General features: G+C 47.8%; 1 protein-coding gene across 5 annotated transcripts in view; it reads right to left on the reverse strand.

The window, feature by feature from the left end:
- Positions 1-22,851, reverse strand: part of ZFHX3 (zinc finger homeobox 3) — a 473,005-nt gene that overhangs the window by 22,173 nt on the left and 427,981 nt on the right. For all 5 annotated transcript variants that reach the window (XM_084532975.1, XM_084532974.1, XM_084532977.1 and 2 more), the window contains 3 exons: positions 14,398-14,505; positions 1,838-1,971; positions 1,436-1,636 (listed from right to left, as the gene is read on the reverse strand). In XM_084532975.1, coding sequence (XP_084389101.1) covers positions 1,436-1,636; positions 1,838-1,971; positions 14,398-14,505 — 443 coding nt within the window. The remainder of the gene's footprint in view (positions 1-1,435; positions 1,637-1,837; positions 1,972-14,397; positions 14,506-22,851) is intronic.

Consider the following 22,851-nt stretch of genomic DNA (forward strand, 5'->3'; position numbering starts at 1 on the left):
GAATTCATGAAAGAGACATTTTGGGACTCAAAATATTATTTACTGGAGCAAGCACATCAGTGCTGGAGAATGTGGTAAGCCTTTTATGAGCACGTCTGTGTCGTGATGGTATTTACAGGTCCTACAGAAGAGGTTTGGCAATTATTCATACTATCCCATGTGTGCACCAGTACCTGAGAGAGATCCTCAGTCAGCAGTGCTGAGGTAAAACAAGCCAGAGCACAAAACCAGTTCTCACAAATGGCAACTTGAACACTGCACTGCAGATTTACTACTGTTCACCAAGTACTAGCTCTTAAGCCAAATTTTGGTCTCTCAGAGACAGCAATGAAGAAGGATTCCCAAGCTAGATGCTAAAATAATGACACAGGGCAACAAAAGCTTCATGCAAACATGTTAGTGCTGAACCACAATGTGTTGTCTGAAGTTTCCGCTCCATGTCAGAAGCTGCACTAGCAGTAACAATCACAACCTCCCCCAGGCACAATGTTGTTTGACAAACTTCTAGAAGTGGAGTTGTTACAGATTTTGAGATCTATATGAAGACAGTTAACTTTATTCAGTGATCTTTCACTCCACACTTCGGTGGCGTAACGTCCTACTTCAGAGAATTTTAACTGCGTATTCTTAAATTTTAATTTAAAACCAGGTATTTCAAAACATTTTAAAGATGGCACTTGAAACAGTAGCTGTAATATTCAACAATACCCCAAGGTTTCACCTTCCTTAGGTCAGCATTGATGCATCCCTTGCTTGTTACCCTGAAAGAAGTGACTTGTTACAGAACAAAAGCATTGCCATTTTGGATGGAGTGATTTCTCACTGGAATAACAGATTCAGTCTATCTCATGTGACCGTAACAATGATCCTCATTAAGTGAACAAAGTGCAGAACATGGGCTGCACAACAGGACTATCTCCCCAGCACAATGTGAAAGTGCCAAGGGAAGCTACTCTATTGGTTCTTAAAATCATATTTTAAGCAGAAACCTGATACCTAATTTCCTGTAATGTTACCTTAATCACCCTGGCTGTCCTCAGAAGTGCTAATCAACAAATGAGCACCTTCTTTCTCTGCAACTGGACCAGCACAGCACATCAGCTGCTGCATCTCCCAGAAGCTTCTGTGCAAAATGCAGTCCCATGCAACGATGTCAGTAGCTAAAGGAAATCATGTTTATTTCAATCTCTTCACAAGGAAATTACTCAGCACTCCATTATTGCCAGTTTCCACAGTGCTCACGCACAGACAAGCTAAACTCTGGAGATGAAATGTGCAGGGATGGGAAAAAAATAAATGACAGAGTGCAGACAGATGAGGGAGCTGCCCACAGCGGCCCACTACAGCGAACTTAGCCTGCGCAGGTCAGGCCATGCCTTCACTCCTCATATTTCCTAGGAAGGCAGCAGACACGCTTCACTACGCAGCGACTTACCGTCATGATGAGCTTCTCAACGCAGTCAGGGGACACACTGTGCAGATGAGTGAGGTGCAGCTGCAGATGGATCTTGTTGTTCAGCATGTCCTGGCAGAGCGGGCAGCGGAGCATGGGCTGCACTGAGTGCTGGGTCATGGCGTGCACCCGCAGCCGATTCACATCGGTGTTACTGTACTTGCAGTATGGGCACTGGTACATCTGCAGAACAAGACAAGGAATTGTGCAATTGTTACGGCAGCTGCTTTCCTCCTTCCATTAGAGTTCAAGAATTTGATGCCTTCTCCTACAGCCAGTTACCACCTTTCACCCTCCTTCTTTTCTTTTATTCTTTGCTTTTGGCACATACAAAACAAATCGCCTACTTGTAGATGCACAAAAAGCTGTGTTCTTGCTTCTTACCTGCTCTGATTTGGTCTCCTCTGAAGTTTTTGACCATTTAAAGGAGAGAGGTGACTCAGAGCTGCTGGGAAATGATATTCGTTTAGAGGATGCTGGAGGCTCCGTCAGCTCCTTCTCTGCCTGGCTGGCTGGTGCTGCAACAAAAAGAGATTTACATCAGGACATCCCCAAAGAGGCTTAAGTTGGATGAAGACAGCATTTCCACTTACACTGCTTCTGTTTCTTGAAACACATGCCACAGAGCTGGGGGAAAACGAGTATGTGCACTAACTTATATCCTACAAAGCTTGCCTGGACAAAAAAAATTCCTTCTTGATTATCTTCCACAGAAAGGGAACTGTGTAATTTACAGCTAGAAGCAGAGAAATCACAGCTACTTATGTGGGTTGCTTACAGCCTGTTAGGCACAGAAGAGATTTTTCCCGTGTTTACATCTGACACACAAATGCTTGACCAGATGTGAAGGCTGATGTGTCATTTCCATGAACAGTCAGACAGATGAGACAAAGCAAAATTCACGCTCCTAGCTCTGAACACCTGAAGTTTTGCACATAAACAGTCTGGGGAGTGTTTGCTGTGGCTGTCGACACAATGGCCTTGCAGTCCATGGTGGACGTGGTGGCATGTTGTCCCAGAAGGACAGCACTGGCTAGCTCGGCCCATGCACTCGTCTGAAGGTACTCCCTAGCGAGCAGTCCCCGCGGCAGACCGCCAGCAGGACCCAGCCTGCAGCCAGGGCGGGCACAGGATCCGGACAACGACATGCTGCAACCAGCTGAGGAAAGGCCACTGGATTTGAGCAAAACAAAAAGAGGCAAAGGAGCCCAGAAGTCAACATAAAAACACTTTGCAAGTTGAGGCACTCCGAGAACACACATCCCTGACCTTTACCCCTCCCCCGAACCCTGGTAGCCTGGAGTACATAAATTTGTGGGACATCTATTATTTAAAAACTGTAAGGACAAGTATATTATACACAGCCCCCGTCTCCTCCTCCCTGAACACACATTCATAACAGTACTTTAATCTGTCTCGAATCGACTTCAAACCCATTTCGCCCTTAATGGGAGTTATTCATTTTCACTTGAAAGGTAATATATGACAGCTGGATATTTAATATGATGGATTGGCTGCCGATTAACAAGGCACTGTAGCATTCTTAGACCAGTCCCCCCATACTCTTCTCCCTTTCTCTTATTCTCTTTGTGAACTCACTGGTATCTGCACCTTGTTTCAGAAGATGCAGCCTGAGTAAAATCCTGTTAAACTGCTTCCTTCCCAAAGATCCTTCCATTTTCTGACACAAGATTTATTTCAGAAGGTACCACATCACAGTAAGAAATACACATTCACATTTCTAACCTTCTCCCCTGCCAGACCTCACCTCTAAACGTTCAGTCAAATAGAAGCAAACTAACTTCCAGGAAACAAAAGACAGGTACTGCACATAGATAACAACATTGTTAGAGGGAGGCAGGGAGAGGAGGAGCTCTAGTAATACTCAATTTCTCCTAGAAGACTTGGCCATGCCAAAGCCTGCTTAGCAGTGATTTCCTTCCCTGGAGTTCTGTGGTGCCGCATGCTTGGTATTTCATCCCTGCCTTGTTACACAGCCACCATGCAGCCGCAAAATCTGGGCAAAGTCTGAAACCAAAAGCACAGGACCCCGCTGTGCTGCCAATTCTGTTAAAAAGTCCAAACCTTGGGTTTCTTTGTGTAAAACAAGCCTGTGATGCCAGGACTTATGGATGCTGTAACGCAGATCCTACTCTGCTCTCTGTGCAGAATGATAGGCTTCCATTCAGGTCAAATCTGCTGGCTGAGCCCGAAACCTTCAAGGGGCCGAGCACTGAAAAGTCACTGAAAATGTCTACAGGACCCAAACTGGCCTTCTTTGCTTCCTACTAATAAAAATATCCTTGGAGTGTGAAAAACACAGCACCGCCCCAAACCCGTCAAGGAAGGCAGAGGCCATTGCCACAAGCCAGCTCCGTGTCTGGCTGTGGACCACCCTGCTTTACATGCCCTGCCTGAGCTCTGCATGATATGAGTGGCCCCAGTAAGGCGGTCTGCTGCTGCTGCTGCTGCTGCTGCTGACCTCGTCCGCTCCTGGGGGGACCTCGAACAGGGACGCGCCAGCCCCCACCAGCCAGCTGGGTGTTGGGACCAGCACACGGAGACCCGGGGTCTGCCGGCACGCAGCCATGGGAGCTCTGCTCCTGCCCCACATCAGGCTGGTACTAGAGCACTTGTGTCTCCTATGTGCTATGGGCATGTCTCTGTGAGCTTTTTATACGTCAAATGCCACTTCAAACCCTTGGGTGCCAACTGCTCTGCAGAAGTACCAACGAGTGCTGCAATGAGCCGTGCTAGCACCAACAGCTCTGCAGCAGCGGCAGGGGACACAAGGGAGGACAAGGGATGACAGGAGAAATCTCTGGTAATGTATATGGGTAACCTTTCCAAATAAAGGATGAAAACACTCCCAGTTTTGGAAATGGAGCGAGAACCACTAGAAAACTACAAAACTGCATTAAAAAAAAAATCTGACCTCCTAAGGCTCAAGCTCTGACAACTTACAAAACCTCTGGTGGCCCCATCAGTGCTAGGACCTGTGTAGTGCACAGCAAGGTACAAGGAGCTCAGGGAGCCCCTTGTCCTTATTCTGTGCCACCAGCTTCATTGTGCACCATTTCTAGCAACTCACTGATGCGATGTTTTCAGGTGCAGTCACTAAATTTAGTAACCCAACTGCAGACAATTACCCTGTAGTTACTGAACACTACCTATAACCTCTAAAATCATGACTGTATTTTCCTATTTCCTTCCTGCTGGGAAACAGCCTGCTTAGAATTAGGGAAAAGTAAAAGGCAGTTAAAATTTACTTTTATTTTCTGTCTCCAAAGTGCCCACTTTTACTAAGTGCACTTCATCCATCCCATAACTTTAATCCTTCAAAATCAGAATTATAAATGATTGTCCAGCCCCCAGAAAAACTGTTTTGTTGTAGTGTTCTGAAAAACACATACTGAATATTCCTTCTAAGTATGATTTTTTGAGTTGACAGCTCAAATGGGAATTTTAACTCCGAGACCATAGTTTACTGTTGATAAACAGCCAAATACACTAAGTGACACATTCAGTCCACATCACAGATCAGAGGAATTAAGAACTCTCTTCTATCTGGAGAAACGAGGACACGCTGCTCCCATCCGCTCTGCAGACGCGCTGCGGCTGCCTGCCAGCTCGCCGGCAGCTGTGTGGGGCCTTTGCACCCCTGCCTGCAGTGGACTGGATGGACCAAATGTCCCGGACTGAGGATGTCAAAAAAGCTTTGCCTCCAACTGCAGCTCAGCACTGGAGAAGGTGGAGCACGGTGTCTGTGCCCTAATTGTGTGAGATGAGGCTTACAGGTAAAGGCCTTGCAGCAAAGGAGGAATTTGTGCTTAAAGTACGATGCGTGACAATTTACCAACTAGTACTTTTATTATTTTGACTCTTTGAGTGGATTTAGCTCAGACTGGCTGACCTCAGAAGAAAATCTGCATTTCTCAACAAATGCACTTGAAAGCCAAGTGCAACAGGACAGTGCTGCTGCAAGCACGCTGCCCCACCGGGGTACTTCACGGAGCCTACTCTTCCCATGCTTCCTCAGGAACCTCTGCTTTTCAGCAGAGGAAGAGAAAACCTCCCAGGTGTTATTTCATAGATGAAATGGGATCCTTTCTTTTGCAAGGTCCAGAGGTAAAAATGTAAGTGTCCCAAAAAGCTGACTGCTCTCGATCCTGGTGGACAGGGAGTCACCACCCCCAACACCCAGCCATCAGATTCTTTCAGCTAAAGTACCACTGACAGCCCCTTCATCTAAACTTCCATCTCCCAACCCAGCAACATAATGGAGAAGCCAATTAAATGATTATTAATTCATGCTGCTTTCCGTAAGCCAGAGGTTCTCATCTCCCTGCATTCCGTAAACCAGCCTGCCACTTGCCCTAGAAATTTACAGTGGGGTTTCTGCTATCTCCATTGATTTAAAAAGCAACACCCTCCCCCACATCCAGCCTACTGAAAAATCTCTCCTCCTACTAAGTTCAGCAGCCAGTCTGGGAAAAAGTTTTCAACTGGACTGGGGAGCTGTGTTTTCACCGACTGATGGAAAATAAAATTCCATATTTGGTGGCGCCTCCCTCCCCAGAGCTCTCCCTGACGTTTTCTTGGAGCTCCTACTCAGCATCACGAGCCTCTGGGCCAGACAGACCTGCCTCCCGCGTCTGGACACCCCCGTGGCTGGAAATGCCACAGTGACAAGCGTCGCCACGGCACAGGCCTCGCCGAGGCGCATCCTTAAAACGGCTCTTGCTTTCCTCTGGGAACTCTGAGAACAGAGAGGATTATTTTATCTGTTCTATGCTCGCACGGCCTTCACCTTCTTATCTGTGTAGAACGAGCGATGGGAAGGCCAGGCCCTGCGGTCCGGACCTATCTCCACAGCATGACGAGCGGCAGCTCAGGAGCCTGGAGTGAAGCTGCACCACGTTTCAGGCTCAGCCTTCCCCTCAGACAGCTGCTATCCAGCAGAAACACAACTGGCATTAATACGGCAAGAATAAATATGAGAAAGTAACTCCACCGAGAGACTCCAGTGACACAAAAGCTGTGAGAGCACAGCTCAGGCTTCCCAGAAACAGCATTTTGGTGTATAACACTGCTACAGTGCTGCCTGTTTGTTACTTCTTGTGTTAATAATATATGGTTGAATGTTTCTCTCTGAAACGCTGTCTGTTTACATTCTTTATTCCCTGAAGGTACCATTCGTTCTAATAAGATGTTGTAGCCATACTAACAGGACTCTATATTGCCTGTTGCTCTACAGTATTTTTTCAAATCTGTGTTTGATAAATAACGTGATTGTATGATAGACAGAAGTAAATACACAGAGATTTGCAAGCACACTTTTGTACCCAGACCTTTATTGTTGCCTTTCAGAAGTATGGCCCTGAAAATGGCCAAGTAATTTGTTTTTCTAATGCTGTGTCATACCTTGCAGCTTGCAGTAAGCTTGAACAACTGAATTATTATAAAATATTCATATGACAGTACCCAGGAGCCCAAGCCACCACAGAACTCCTCAGCACAAACACGGAGCACCCAGAAAACATGGTGCAAGGTGCCAAGCAGCACAAGCACACATGGAGGGGACGTGGAGACAACACCTTGTCTGCCATCCCAACCACCACAGACCTTCCCCACTGCCCTGCAGATCAGCAGAGAAGCTCTTGCTCCCCTTGGCATCACACCCGGAGGCTCCTGAAGGACCTGCTCTGTAAGCTGCTCTACAAGGTGCTAGCCTGTGAGCAAAGAACAAAGGCGATGGAGGAGAGAAAGTGGTCTGCACCAGCTGGGTGAGAGAGAGTGGAGCACCGACACAAATAGCCAAGTTATGGATCAGTCCCAAAGGTTACAGGGAACCTGACTGTGACCCAGGGAGTGGGAACGCAACCACCAGCATCACTGCCATGCCAGCCCCTTGGGACAGGACTCAGGTGCCCACAGACACCCACATGGTAATGACCAGAGCAGTGGCTGACTTGGACACACCAGCAGCAAAATGCTCCAGCAAACGTACCAGAAAGAAAAGACCTGGCCCAGAGCTCTGCAGGATTGACAGTTCCCTCTGCCATTCTGAGTTTCACAGACACTTGCAGGAGAAAAGACGTAGATCGTAGGAAATCACCCTAACTCACGCACAGCAAGACCCCACATTTGCAAAGTGGTACCCTAAAACACTGAACTTTTTCTTCCAGGAACGATGTCGAAGACTACATGCTTAGAACTGTGGGAAATCATGTTTGTTTGTTTGTTTTAAATTACAAAGGAAACAAGAGATAATCTTTTATATTTACTGATTTTTATGGTTCTTGAACCAGCTATCAATCTGTGTGAATATTACTGTCCAATTGAACTGAATAAATATTCCAACTAACCTACCATGTGAGTCCATATCAACTAATTTAATAAAATCAATGTGTTGAGCTTGGGAAATGGTACAAACAACAGTAATTTTAGTAACTCCTTAAACGCAGCAAGGAAGGGATGAACAGTACTGTCAGGCAGCACAGTTACTGCGGCGAGCAGGAACTACCAGCGAGGAAAGAGTGTGAATGCAGAGTGGAGGCTCCAGTGACGCAGGCACAGACTCCACTTGCTGAAGAACCAAAAGTATCTGAAAACAGCAACGCAAAGTGGGAAGGAGAAAGAGGAGGCACAGACAGCCCTGTTTATGGCAGTGCTTTGAAAGGCTCCTCTACGACACAGCAGCTTCGGAAAACAGCAGAACCATTCACACATCAGCACTGCTGAGATGGCCCCTCACAGCTCCCTCATCTGTGCTCAGATCCAAGGAAGTGTGGGCTGTCGCATGAGCAGGTTTTCCTATCTTCTGTCACTGCTGGGAAAGGAGCAACCATGCTTTGCAGTGGTAAACACACGTGGAGGTGCTTTCAGGATTAACAACTGGCAAAGGCAGCTGTGAGCCTGCAGGGCCCAGCTCACTTTTAGGGTCAAGATGCACCATTTGTCCCAGCTAGAAGCCACTCTCTGTTCCACTAGCACCAGATTGGTAATTTTGCTGCTTGTTATTTTTTAAGTAGCCATACTTTGCTAGTATAAACACAAAGAGAAAGATCAAAAGAGGCACAAAAATGATAACGCTGATTGCGAGGTAGAATGAAAGATGCCACGCAGGTGGCAAAGCACAGCAGCTCCCGGCTCGGCCATCCCCTGCAGCAAGGTGTGAACGCTGCGTGGTGGAGCAAGACCGGGGCACAGCCAGGGCGGAGGCGCACAAGGCAGCCGAGCCATAGAGGCTCCACCGGGGCTGGGCACCCGGTTTGCCCCTTTCCTCCTTCCCTGGGTGTTTCTGCTCAAGCTCTGCTACCTGTGGCTCAGCTCACCCAGCGCTCAGAGGCATGTGGCTGGGGTGTGCAGTGCCAGCGAGGTGGGTGCCCCTGCACGCACCCTGCTGTGCCATGCCATGCCTTCTTGTGCCGTGCTGTGCCCTTCTGCGCCTTTCTGTGCCGTGCCTCTCTGTGCTGGGCTATGCCAGGATGGCACAAGGGACGTGCGGGGGCTGAGCTGGCTCCAGCTGCCAGGCCTTGCAGAGCATCCCTGCGCCTGGCCCCGCGGCAGGGCCAGACGTGCCCTCAGGGTGCTCCTGTCTGTAATGTGGGCAACTGACCTGCCAGAAATATGGGGCACTGCTGGTGCCATGGAGCAGAGCCACCACTGAGCCATCACCTCGCCTCTGCTTCCATAAAAAGATTAGAAAAACAGCATCTGCTGGCACTGCTAGAGCCAAGGGCTGCCCAGGTCTGAACCCTATGCACGTGCCTCGGGGACAGTTTCCAAACGTGCCCCGACACTGAGACACCAGGCCTGGACACTTTTCCTCAGTTTGAGCTAGCACCCAGGAGCCATTTGTGCTTCGTAAATCCTCAGGAAAAATCACAATTACTTCGAGTCTCTCCATCCCCATTTTAGGTTTCCTGTGCACATAAGCTAGGGTCGAGAGACACTCCATCACGTCCCCCTGCTCCGTCCCCCCGGCTCTCTTCCTTTTCTTTGCCCTGGTCCTACTGAACATTCCAGCCATTAAGTGATCAAAAACAGCCATATATTAAAAAAAAAACAACAAACCAAACACCCCCCCCAAAGAGTATGGGGGGGAGGGGCTGTAATATATTTCCGTCAGGATGTGCCTGACCTGTTTTTTTCAATTTCAGTAATTAGAAAGGCAGTGGGCCTGTAGGAATTATTCATAAACTGCAGGAGCTGTGCAGTATACATTTATGTTAAACATGTCAAATCCGATTGAAATCATGCCTGCCAGCACCATACTCCATAAACACACTTTTCTGCAACAATTTCCCAGCTCTCGGCAGCCCATTAATACCTCCTTTAATAGCAATCTACCACGGATTCGAATCAGGGACGCTCCATTGCACTAATTGCTCTGTGTTAGGTGAGCATCATGGATTTAAAAAAAAAAATCATTAAAAAAAATAAAAGCCCTTCAGGCTAGTCCTCCAGAAATATTTCATTTCAATCCATATTTTAAGTAGAGTTTGTTTCTTGTTTATCTGAGAAAAAAAAAACCTGATATTCTACATCTATACAAATGAGAGTGCATTAAGAAAGTCTCTTTCATAGCTGGGTCACTGCAGATTGAAGTGCGTCTCGCTAGTTAAAAAATACATATAAGCCTCACCCTAAACCTTAAAAGTCTCACACTCATCTACACTGGTCTGATTCAGGCTTCAGCTAGAAATCGATGCATTGAATACTAATCATTTACTTTTTGACTTTAAAATGGAGTCAGGAATAGCCATGATTTCTTTCATCTTTGCTGGCTTGCTTGCAATAAATTGCATGTTAGTCATGATGAGATAATTTCAAAAGCTCAGACACTACAAAGAGCATCCCTCTGCTCCAGCACGGAGGTGGGCAGGTTCCTTGAGCAGAAGGAGGAAAGCAGCCTGAGGAGCGAGGGGCTGCACTGCACTGCGCTAAGAAACTGCTTAATCCCACTACCGGAGAGAGAGCAAAGAGAGAGCAAACAGGTCTGTCCAGAAACAGGAAACATAAGCCATTTTTTCTATATGGAGTACTTCAGGAGGCACATAACAGTTTCAGTTTCCATGAAGCGCTGCTGCTGCCTGTTTCAACTTCAAGGGAACACAGGCAGCATGTGCACTCCTCAATTCAATCTGCACTGCACTCTGGCCAACTCTTTCAGGAGCTACGGAGATGTATGTGAGAAGCTAGTAAAACGAATTCTTATTTGAGATGGCGTTTTCCTCATGTATAATTTAATGGAAAATATTACCTAAAAATGTTTTTGCTTAAGAATATTCTGTTCTAAAATAAGTACAAAAATGAATTGATGAATTTATTTTGCAGCTGAAACATTTTGGCAAATTTACAATGAAAGCAGAGGTTTTTCCTTTCAGTGCAAACACCAATACCAGTACAGCCTGCCACATACATATGTATGCACTGTAAAGCAGTCAAACAAACCTGACTCATCACTCGCTCGTCCGTGCCAAAGGAACTTGGGCAGACATACAAACCATTTTGTTAGAGATCTCACTGAAAAAGTGGAAAAATGACCATGCTTGTACGCAGTTAGGAAACTGAGGCACAAAAGGTGAGTAAATTGCTGAGGAACGTAATGATCAAATTGCTGCACGATGAACAGAAAACAGGTCTATCAACCTCCACTTCAACACACTGCTCATTGGCTTTGAGCCTGCACTCCTTTCTCACCTATCTCCCACTTCCACAGAACTGCAGTGCTCAAAGGCACCTCAAAAGGTCAGCCAGCCCATCCAAAGCAGGATAAACTGTGCCTGCTTCATTCCTGACAGCAGCTCGTCTAATCTTCTTGAAAGACCTCTGAGGAACCTTCGCAGAAAATCTACTCCAGTGCTTCACAAACTGTACCAGATTTTTTTAAAGTATTATCTAACCTCAACCTTTCTCCCTTCAATGTAAGGCCATTACTTTTTGTTGTCTATATTCTGAACACGGAGAACAAATTATTTCCTTCCTTTCAGAAGCATTTTATGCACAAGAAGACTTATCTAGTACTCCCCTTTGGTCTTGTCTTTTTGGGTCAAATAAGCCTGTTTATTCCACTTTCTCCTCACAGATGATGTTATGCAGACTATGGTCTTAATTCATGCTGTTCAGGTTTTCTGAAATTGCTCCTCAACTTTCTTGACACCCCCAAGCTCAGAAGTGGGCACAGTCCTCCAGAGGAAGCTTTCCAGCGCTGATGAAGTGCACCTATTCTGTAATATTTTTATCTATGGCATAATACTTGAGCTTCTTTTTGAGAATGTCCTGAACAGCAGTTCCAGACTCCTTCCTAAGCAGAAGACAGAAGATGCTGACTGCACCAAGGCCTTCTTCACACAGAAGGAAATTGGGTCGTGTTGACATGATTTGCTCTTGACAAATCTGTGTCGACTGTTACTCATCTCATTATCTTCCAGTCAGTACTTACAAACAGTTGTTTGGTCAATTCCCAGGAAAATCTGGGGCAAATGAAGCTGGCAGGTGTGCGGTTCCCCAGCCACTCCTCTATTTAAAGATAAGTACCGTGTCTGTCCCCTCACGGTACCTCCCCCGTTTTCTGTGAATTCACAGGAGAGAGCAGCTGACAGATCTGGGGTTGTTTTAGTCGCTTCCTCAAAACACTTGAACATGAAGCAGCAGGTCACTGGTATGAAAACATTTATCTGAAGTAAAAAACACTTTGCAACCTCTTCCTTCGCAGCTGGAGGACAAGCTCTCCCCGCAGCATCACCAACACGGCTGCTCGGGTCCCTCACGCAGTCGGCCCATTTAGTCAGACTGAACCCAAAGGAGGAGGCATGTGCTTCAGTTTTCTTGACATCATGGTTGATAGCCTCCCAGCTGCTGAGCTGCAGACTAACTCCTTCCTTGCAGTCTCTTCTTACAGCAAGGCAGCATTTGAGTGCTTCCTTGATATTCCTATTTTCCTCCCTGGTTACATCTCAATGTGTGCCACAGCATTTTGATATTCCTGTACATGTGGACACTGTTCTGTGGTTGTCATGACTAACCTGACCTAGTTTCTGTTCCCTTTCATGTCTGAGGTCCACGAGGACAGGACAACATGGCCATGTGCTACCGGAGCTTGAAAGCAGAAAGAATGCAAGGCTGAGGTGTGGTAGCTGTTTTCAAAACCACTGTACATAAACAATTTCAGAAATTCTTTTGCTTTCAATTTCAGGGATAGCGTTGGTATGTATTTGAAAGCAGGACCTGAATTCAACAAAACCATGTGCATGAACCTTGCTGAGGCTGTACACTTTGGACTTGCAATAGCTCTGGACACTGTCCAGAGCTCTGTAGGCTTACATACACATCAGCTGAGGCTACATTTTCCATTGTGTTAAGCTGTCCATTTCTTATCTGCCATTTGACTGACAAACACCAAAAATGAGTTATAAATTTCACAGGCAGAAGGAAGAAATAAGACATTCACATATAGATTTTCCGGACGAAGTGGTGTTTATAAAATAAGTTTTCATTTTTCCTTACATGATTTTCACATGTAAGAATAATCCTTTCACATAGATCAGTTTTTGCAAGTGCTTCAGATTTGGACTAAGAGCCCTACTTACCCTGTAAGAGATTTAATAAACATATGAGGCTTGCTTCTTTCTGTGACACTTCACAAAGTGTGCTTTTACTTAGAATTACACAATCCCACACAACAAAAAACTAAAAATCACCTACAGCCAAGTAAAGTTTGCATCTCTGGGTTGAAGAATGGATCTGTGGTGGGGAACGACAGAAAGAGCAAACTCAGTGAGCGCCATCTAGACTGAGAACCTGAGCTTCAACAAGTATTAAGGCACAGCCTGCTCTCTTCACCAGTTTTGACACATCTTCTAACGCTCAAGATTAAAAGTGTATTAAGGTGAAATAGCACGTTTCATTCTTCTGAAGACTGTGCAAGCTGAAGTGTCTGGCTGTGGCTCGCTAAGAAGCAACCACAAACATGGCAAGAGAACGCTGACAGGAAGAAGGGTCTCTGTGCAGGTTAAGAGAGGCCTTGTACCAAACATCAGAAGTCTGCAACCCTACTTGGCTACAATGCTGAAAAAGAAAAGAGCAGTCAGAACCACTCAGTCCTGGGTCAACCAAAATGACTACTGCCACCTGTGCTTCTATTTCTGCACCTATGCTGAAACAGCCAGAAAGTATCAGCTAGGGAGGAGAATGGCCCTCACCAGAGGAGGACAACCTTGAAGCCTCTTTTTGCTCAAAGGCAAGAATATTAAAAATAATCTTCCCTTTGCTCCTGCAAGATAGCAACTATCTTCTGGGAAAGACAGAGTAACCGAGTATCTTAAAATGGAAGTGAAATGTTTGCCAGGATTTTGCAAAGGGAAACCTTTCAGATTTCTCTACAACAACATAAGGATTATTCAGCATCTGCAATTTCAGTTTCAGGTTGTCATGATTCCAGCAGAAAACAAGCAGTTGGCAGAGCATAAGCACAGAGTCTTTGCTCGTCTTTTCAGCATCAAAACCTTGCTACCGGAGCTAGGACTATGATGGAGAAGCAGGCAAACAATACCTCAAGTCTTAACAACAGGGTGGGGTTTCATGACATACATTTAGTCCAGCCTAAGCACTGTGCTGCCAACAGGGGCAGTCCCTTTCTTCCTGCTCCACTCCCAGCTGCAGGTTCCCCCTGCCCGTTTCAGCTCCAGCACCACGTGGGTACAGGCGAGCTCTGACCCTTGAGCCCAGGGCTGGCAGTGGGGATGCACGAGCATGGCTCGAACTCCCTGAGTGTGTCACGGAGCTACGCCCCAAGGCTTCGCAGGGGGCAGCATGTATGTCATGCTGACAGCACTAAGCAGCACGGTCATTTAAGGGAAGATTCCTTTTAGACTACTGCTCTACAACTTCCCATCTTCTTTTCCTGGATTGAAAGTGAAAGAGGGACCAAAACCCACCTGTCCATTTACTCTGGTCCTTGTCTCCCCCGCTCTCTTGCTCCTTGGCAGGCTCTTCAGCATCAACGGCTGTTTCATTGGGCCCTTCCACATCTTCAATGGCTTCTTCTGAGAAACAAGAAGCAGAAAGAGTAACATAAAAAAGAAAGTCAAAACGGAAGAGCAATTAACTGCCATTGAGGAACAGAACAACAGCCAAAGCTGGAGCACAAGCGTTGAGCTGCAGGGATTGATGTCACCCAGCATTCTCGCGATGACTACCTACTAGCTGGTTAAGAGGGAAACTACGGATGAAAAAACTGAGAGATGAAGTGAAGATCCTGACCTACCTCTGCCACTTATACCGATATCCCCTGGAGTGTAAGGTACAGCAAAATAATTGCCAGGTGCAGGAAGGATCTACCCAGCCACGCTATGGATTAGGGAACTGTTGAGGTCTGACTGGTGCCTCCAGCACCTTCAGACTCATCCTTCCCCCTCATCCCCAGCTCAAGCTCTTTGGACCAAATAGCACAGCACAGTGCTGAACCTGACCACTGAGACCCCCACAACCACTGCAAAAGCAACACGACGCACTTCTGCTCAGACACAGCAAGGAGCAGCAGACATGGCCCTGACACAAGGCACGGGAAGAAGATGCTGAGGTGTCTTATTTTCATCCCAGCCACAGGAAGGGTTTGAGCACGCATGTGCTATCAGTACTGGCGCAAAAGCATGAAGGAAAAAAATATACTCAGTGCTGAAGTGAAGTGCTGAAAGCTTGGAACAAAACACAAAGTGCCACTGCCCCAGCCGTGAACAAAAGCACTGGTGTGCTGCGGCTGCATGGGGCATGTCGACACGGCTCGGTGCAGCTCCACGCACAGGCACCCTCGTTAGGTAGGATACTGGGAGTGAGACAGCTGTAGCTGCCAGACCTCTCACACCAGGGTATAACGACTACATTATCATGTCATATCTTGGGTATTTATGTATAGTGCAAGCAGCTCGACAGCTACCATGTAATTGACGGGGGCTACATCAACAGTGGGAAGAAAGGGTACTTTTAAGTCATTATATCCTCTTTTAGGCAGGACAGTTCATAATTTTAACTTGCATTATCTGGTCATGCTATATCCAAGGCTACTGTAAGGTTTTATCTGAACTACGTAACTAGTTAAAGCACTCCTCCGCCCCCCCCAAGCCTCCTCTTAACAAAGACAGGGCTAGAAATCGGTTTAAAACATATATTAGGAGACTGCAGATACTCAGCAGTGCACTTGGAGAATGTGGAAACTTAAACGAAGGAGGAACTTGAAAAGCATCAGAGATCAGCAGTGATTTATACTCTACCCCTTTCACTTTTTAAACAGCTAAAAGCTCCTGAGAGCTGCAGGGACCCCAATGGTCTTCTGCTGGGGAAGCAGGACCCCAGAGTAAGGAGTGTGACGGGTGGCAGCTCTAGGGAGACATCTAACACGCAGAAAAATGCAAATTATCGGTGCAGAGGTGAGGTGAGCAGTCTACCTCATGAGACGAAATCAAGTTTGCTGGAGATAAGGGCTGTGAAGCCATCAGCTGCATTCCCATTTCGGAAGGTAACATTCCAACCCCCCCCTGCAGAAAGCCAGCCCCCAGCCCCACCTCGCCGCCCCCCGAGCGCTGGGCGCAGGGCGATGCCGCTCGTTTGGCTGCGGCAGCCGCCCCCGCTGCAAAACCTTGGTCCCGAGCCCCGGCCCGGCTCAGTCCCCCCGGTGTCCCCGGCCCTCCGGGACAACAAAGGGCGCCCGGCGCGGCGGCACTGCCGGCTGCGACCCGGAGGTGTCAGCATCGGCATGGCAGCACGGGGCCGGCGCTGCCTGCCCGGCTCCGGCGCTGTCTGGGCTCTAACCCGAGCATGTGGAAATAATACACGTCTTCCAGCAAACTGTCTGGTTCGAGGGAAATGAAATAGGACATTCAAAGGCAGTTACACCATCTGTCTTTATACCATCATCATCATCAGCGAGGGGAAAAAATAGCTCCTTGGAATGGATGGAAGCCCGGGCTGATGGTAACCGGAAAAATGTGAGCTATGAATACCAATAAAGATAGAAAATGATTAAAAAACAAGGCTACAAATGGCGAATCCTCCTGCCCTGCTCGGTGTGCAGCCCCCTCGCCCACAGGCACAGCCTGCCGGACCCGCCAGCCACCAGCAACCTGCACCGAGCGCTCGCCGAGCCCGTGGTCCTGCCAGGGATGCAACCTGCCCCCTTGGCCCAAACACCTCTGCTCTGGGCAGGTGGGCTGCAAGAAAGCACGTGCATGCTCCCAAAGCTTTTCCTCCCCTCTCTGGTCTAAGCACATCTTTTCTGAAGAGTGTTTTTTTAAAGCAGAACGGGAAGGGAACAGAGCACAAGATGAACCTGCCCCGGGAGGTTTGTTCAGGCTCCGTATCAGGAGGGAAAGCTCTGCGCACCACTGCCTTGGCTGCTCGCTGCCAGGCCCTCGCTGAGGACAACCACGATCCTCCTCTCTTGCTCCTGACCCTGGCCCAGCCGGGGGTCCTGCAGCCAGCAGCTGCCTGGCGCGGAGCCTTGGGGCAGGGGCAGCGTTAACTGCTGGCTGCCTCGTGATGCTCTTCCAGCAGCCGTTTCGATGGCTGGATGCAGTTTTGCTCGCTGTGCTCAGCCTAACTTGTCTCGCAGCCCTCAGTGTGTGAACTGGCTCCAGGGATGGTCGGCATAGAGTCCTGCACCACACCACTCAGCCTCCAGGAGACTGCACACCACGTACGAGCGTGTGATCTGATCTGACCCAGCTTTTAACGATGAGATCCTCCGACACTGGAAATAAAGTGCAGCAGGACTCGTGCTCCTGAAAGATCTGTGCCCACACAACCACGGTGTCCCCCGATGGCAGCTCTGCAGCTGCTGAGTTCAGCAGCAGCTCCAGCACCAGGGCTATGAGCAGGCAGTGGGTCTGGGCAGCAAACACGTGTGAACTGCACCTGCAACTTTGGGGTGTATTTCTGAGAGGACAAGGCCAGCAGCACCTCTGGCAGGGAAAGGTCTGTTTTTCTCCTTGATCCGCTGTGCATGCAGCACAGAGTTTTTGAGCTCCATTTTCGTGTTTTAATCATCTGCAAATCCACACAGCACGTTGTTCCCATGCTGCATTCAAGCAGAGCTTGAGTCTTTTACCTATGTCTGAAGAGCCCCATAGGACACTCCTTCAGATGAGCAGCAAGAGTACCTCGTGGCCGAATGGTCAGCAAGACATGGAAATTTATTTCCAAATAACTGTGATTCTTTTGTTACTGTCTGACCACACCAGCCTGAGCCTGTAAACACTGCTTGTTAGGACTGATTCACCTTGCAGCTTGACTCTGTTTTGCTTAAGGAGATTGATAAGGACTCCACAGTCACTTGGTGATTAAAGAAGTACTCAACTCATAGTACATCCTACAAAACATCCCAAGTATGTCCTACAAAGCATCCCAGACTGAGCTGGTACCCAGGGGGTGCGATATCCCTGCAGCATTTCAGAAGCCTGCTGGAGTCTCTGCCTGTCAAAGACTCTGACCAGGACCTTGAGCCCGGTGGGGGCACCGAACGCAGAGGGGTGCAGGTCCTTCGTGAAGGATGCTTTGTACGAGGCAATGGGGCTGACTCCTGACCTGGAAGGGGCTCTGGAAGGCCAGAGATGCTATACCAGCCCATGCACAGAGGATGTAGGGCCCAGATTGGTATCCCAGGTTTCCATAAACTCCAGCTATGCATGATTTATGAGTTCATGGAGGGTAAGTGGGCTTCATCCTCTGCGAGCAACTCACCAGGACAGGCTCAAGAGCTGTTGCTATGGGATTTGCATGAGGGGGATCGTGTCGCATTGAAATACAAATGTTACAACCTGGCCATGGGTCACCGTGCCGGTGTCATCCGCAAGGCACGTGATGCTTTATTCATAAATTTTCTGAAAGGAATTTTCCAGCCCTCCAGCATCGGTCAACACCAAGAGTGAGCGTCCGTAAGTACAGGGCACCTGGAGGGCTGAGGAGGCTGTTCTTCCATCGTACAGAACCTACCCCATGCAAATTCCTAGGAAGAGTCTTTTCTTCCTTTGTGAATAAATCATTTTAGACAGTGGCATTTCCTTTTAATTTAAAATTAAACCAGTCACTAAGGGAAGGAGGGGAGAGCGAAGAAGAGGGGGAGAGGAGTCTGGAAAATCATGGGCATCTTCTGACGTCTGTGAATGCTGGGATCTCTGAGCTCGGTCAGGCACTGAGAACGCTGCCAGGTCCCTGCACACCACCACACGGGATCGCCGCGCCGCACTCCTGCCCCCTTCCAAGCTGAGGAAGTTTGAGGGTGTGGAGAACTCGGCAAATGCTGACCCGGTCCCAGCCAGGCTGAACAGCCTGAGACCTCCCACCTCCCCCTCTCTCTGCCGTGTCTTCCTTAACAACCCCAGATCTCTTATCTAAGGGGATAAGGGGCATGTCAGGGGTGGCAGAAACACAGGGATGGGAGAGAAAGGGCGCGCATTTGCCTCCCCACCCTCCGGCAGGCTCAAGAGCTGAGAAACATTAGCTGTCACGAACCACAATCAAATCAGGTTTGAAATATTTAGCAGTGGCTTGGAAAATGCGGTGGTGCAGCTCTGACAGGCGAGATGTGCAGACACCCATTTTCCATTATAATGGAAATATCAAGCCTGTTCTGAATATGTATAACCTAGAAAAATGTATTGATTTTTCATTCGGCATTAAAAAAATGAAATACCCTGCAGCTGTCAAAAGCCTTTTGTTAAAAGCTCATCTTTCCTGGAATGAGGTTTACCAGAAACAAGTTTTAATTGTACACAGGGTCTCTCCTTTGAAACAAAAAGAATTTCTGATGCTCCTCTTTCTGGGACAAGAGACCAAAAAAGAAAGGCAGGACTGAGACCTGGCTGATTTTTGCAAGCCGATCCTGGCAGGGAGCGGTGACAGCGATGGCCTGCACACAGCCGGCGCTACAGCCACCCGTGTGCAGCGTTCCCCTGCTGTGGGGAGGTCGCAGCAACGCATCCCAGGGCAGTCCAGGCATGGTTCAGGGGTCCAGCTACTCTAAACCTATTTCAACGTGAGGTCCAAGAGCCCAGGGAGATGTGCTGTGGTCCAGGTCCTTCTGGAGATGTGTCAGGAGCCCCTAGGGTGGATGCCCTCTGCCTGCACTCTGGGAAGCCCACGAGGAGCTCGGCTCCAGGGCACAGCGCCTGCTCTTCTAACAGCCCCTGCTCTTCTAACAGTGCCTTTTGCTCAGCTGCCCCCAGGCTGTGACCACGCAGGATTTTGGCACCAGTGCTGAGAGGGCTGCCCACTCCCGGCTGAAGTGGCTGTGGTGCTGTGCAACTGGGGAGGGGGCTGGGGGGCATCGGTCCTGTGCTGCACCCAGTCCATGCACTGGGGGTGGAGAGCAAATACAGATCCTGGAACAGAAGGCACACGAACTGGGACACAAGGACGCACGATTCCCTGGAGCCTGGCTGACTGGCTGCTTCAGCACTGAGCGAGCGAGGTGACGGCTCCCTTGCTTAAACAGACACTGGCTACAGACGTCCTGTGGCGTGCTCAGGAGGAGGCTGGTGCTACCCCATGGCCACAGCCAAACCTGGGCTTCAGCCGTGGTGCACACATCCATCTACACTCCTGCTGGGTGCCTCAAACACCTAGGGGGTTTCTGAGCTAAGCCACTACTCTAATCCCACATCGAGCAGCACTGTTCCTGTACAGGGCATGCAAAACCACCCAGTCCAGAGGAGAAAAAAGCAGCTTGTCTTTTGTTTTTCTCCCTCACCTGCACTTGTGAACACTTGCTCTGCTAGGGGACTTGTTTGGTGCACGCTGCCGCAGGTGGGCAGAGGAGGTATGTGTGCCTCTGACGGTGCCAGTGACCTGAGATGGGAACGCCGAGCTGCTGAACCCCACTGCTGTCTGCCCTCTAATTTGTTAAAATCTGAAAGAGTTCTGCCTCAGAACAGTATTGTGAAAGAAAGATAAACTGGCTTGGGTTAGGACACAGAACATCACCCTGGAAACAATTAAGGTTATTTGTTCGCAACCAGCCCAACAGAAAAAAAAAAAAAACAAAAAACAAACCTCAAAACATTTCCACCTCTGCCTGACTTGCAGACTATTTGCATGTGAAGACAAGACAATCCCATCCACATGGAAATGTAGGTAAATCCACGTTCAGGTTTTTCTGCTCTCTTGTATTTCTCACTGTGCTCAACTCATCTAGGGAACATCTCCTAAGGTAACCTTGGCTACCATGCAGTTACTGCCCTTGCAGCTCAGATTCGAGATACATACGTATATATACAAATATATATACACACACACGTGTGTGTGCACAAATACACTCTGTGCTGTCTCCTAACCGGATTGTTCTACAGAAACCTGTTTATTTCCTGAAACGAAAAGCAAGACCCCAAGCAGTGAAAAGAAAGAACCAGGCACAGATCATGAGAAGAATGCCATGCTGCTCCAGTCCTGATTCAAAAAGGTGGGTGAGTCCCATCATCTGACAAAAGGCTGCAGAAAAACAATAAACCTACACGTACATGCGTACCTTGGATTAATGACACTTACTTCCAAGATGGCCCTGTTTGAGAGGACGGTCTGAGTGTACCTATGCTGCTTTCACTGACAAAAAGGAAAATAGTGACAATGAACATGTCCCAGGCTGATAAAGCCATCCTCAAGTGTCCACCTTCTAAAGGCAGGGAATGTTTAGCTGGCCTTTGTGCAGTTAACTGTAGAGACAAGTGCTCAGATGAGTAAAACAAGAAAGTCAACAGCAAAAATAATAAAAAGTTGAGAACTTTTAGCTTCTATTCCTTTGTTTTCTTATCCAAAGAACAAAATTCAGAATTTTTGGCCAGTTTCCATGAACAAATCTGAAAAATCCCACAACAGCATCCAGGTCACCGAGTATCTCCCAGACAAGCTCCTTGCTCAAACAAAATAAGACGATCCTCTGCCAGATGCTGACAGCTTCTTCTTAAATACAGATGCTTTTACTAATATGGTTATTACTTTTGTATTCAGCCACTTTATCTGATTTACCAGCTCTAGTCAGAGGCCCCATCTCCAAACACTCTGGGCACTGCTCAGAGGGCTCATTCAGCTGAGAAGTGACCACAGTCAGGGTACAGCGGGGAGGATTGATAAAATCATGCAACCTTTTGCTTTGTGATTTTGGTAACAAGACGTAGCAGCACTAAGCGAAAGAATAATGTTATGAAAACAGCTAATTATAAGAAAAAAACAATTTCTATCTTACAAAAGAAGCCAGTATTAATGAAACTTGCCACTGTCTTCTATAAAGAAAAATGAAAATAGGACACCAAACAAAAAGACGAAGCATACTGATGCAACACACAGTTACTGCGGTCAGCTTTATGAGCGTAGGAGTTGAAGGGAATCTGGATCTCAGACATGCAGGGAATGAGCTTGGGAAAGGCCCTGATTGCTCTGGAAACCTTCACGTGCCTGGCAAAACAGGCTGAGCTTTACCATGCAAAAAACACAGTATGGAAAAATAGCTCTGTGCAAACACGGTCAGCTTTCAGATGAGAGCAAATGAGGTGGGATGGTCCCAGCTCACAGTCACTACCCCCGGGCTGTGTTTGTCCAGCAAAGAATGACTGAGCCACAGATCTGGGCGATACTTCAGGCACACTCAGGGCTCCTCGCAGTGCTGATTCCTCAGTTTACCTTCCAAAGGATTACACAGCACAGTGACTGTAACTGGAGGCACCTCTGGAGGAAGTTCTCATCTCCACATGAAGAGATCAAAGTCCAAGAACCCGTTCCCTGAGCCTGCACCAATTTCTGTCTGTGCATGAGAACGAGGGTGTCCATATTTTTTGTAAACTGGTCTGGATTTTAAGTCAGCAGAACCCAATAGGGATTTGCCCCCTTGAATATCATCAGAACTAGAAAGGTTGCTGCTATTTTCACACATGAAATGTAAAAAAAAAGGCAAATTCCTTGAGCATGTTTGTAGTGGAGCGTGATGTGATTGTGTTGTCATTTATGGGAAATAATCGCAAGCCCATCTCTCCCTTTCCCCCCATTTTCCAGTCCAAATAACCATGAAAAATTACACTTCAATGTCAGGAGGACAACAAAGGAGGGGCTTTCTCCTGCGGCTTGACGGCTTTCCACCCTCCCAGCCCCCAGCCCTCCCCCCCCCCGGCTTCTTTGGACAAAAACTACCTTCAATTCTATTTCATTTTAAATGTGATCTAACAAATGCATGTTGACAAGTTCCTTTCTTTTTTTCTTTTAAACAGCATTTTGCACAGTTTAACCTAGCTCCAAACCGGAATCAGCTGGTAAGGAGACTCATGCAAAAACAGAAACACAGATCAAACAGCAAAACAAAAGAAAACCCATCTCCAGCTTCAGGTCTGCAGGGGAAGGACAGCTCGGCCTCCAAG

This window comes from Aythya ferina, assembly GCF_964211825.1.
Source record: "Aythya ferina genome assembly, chromosome: 12".
NCBI classification, from domain to species: domain Eukaryota; kingdom Metazoa; phylum Chordata; class Aves; order Anseriformes; family Anatidae; genus Aythya; species Aythya ferina.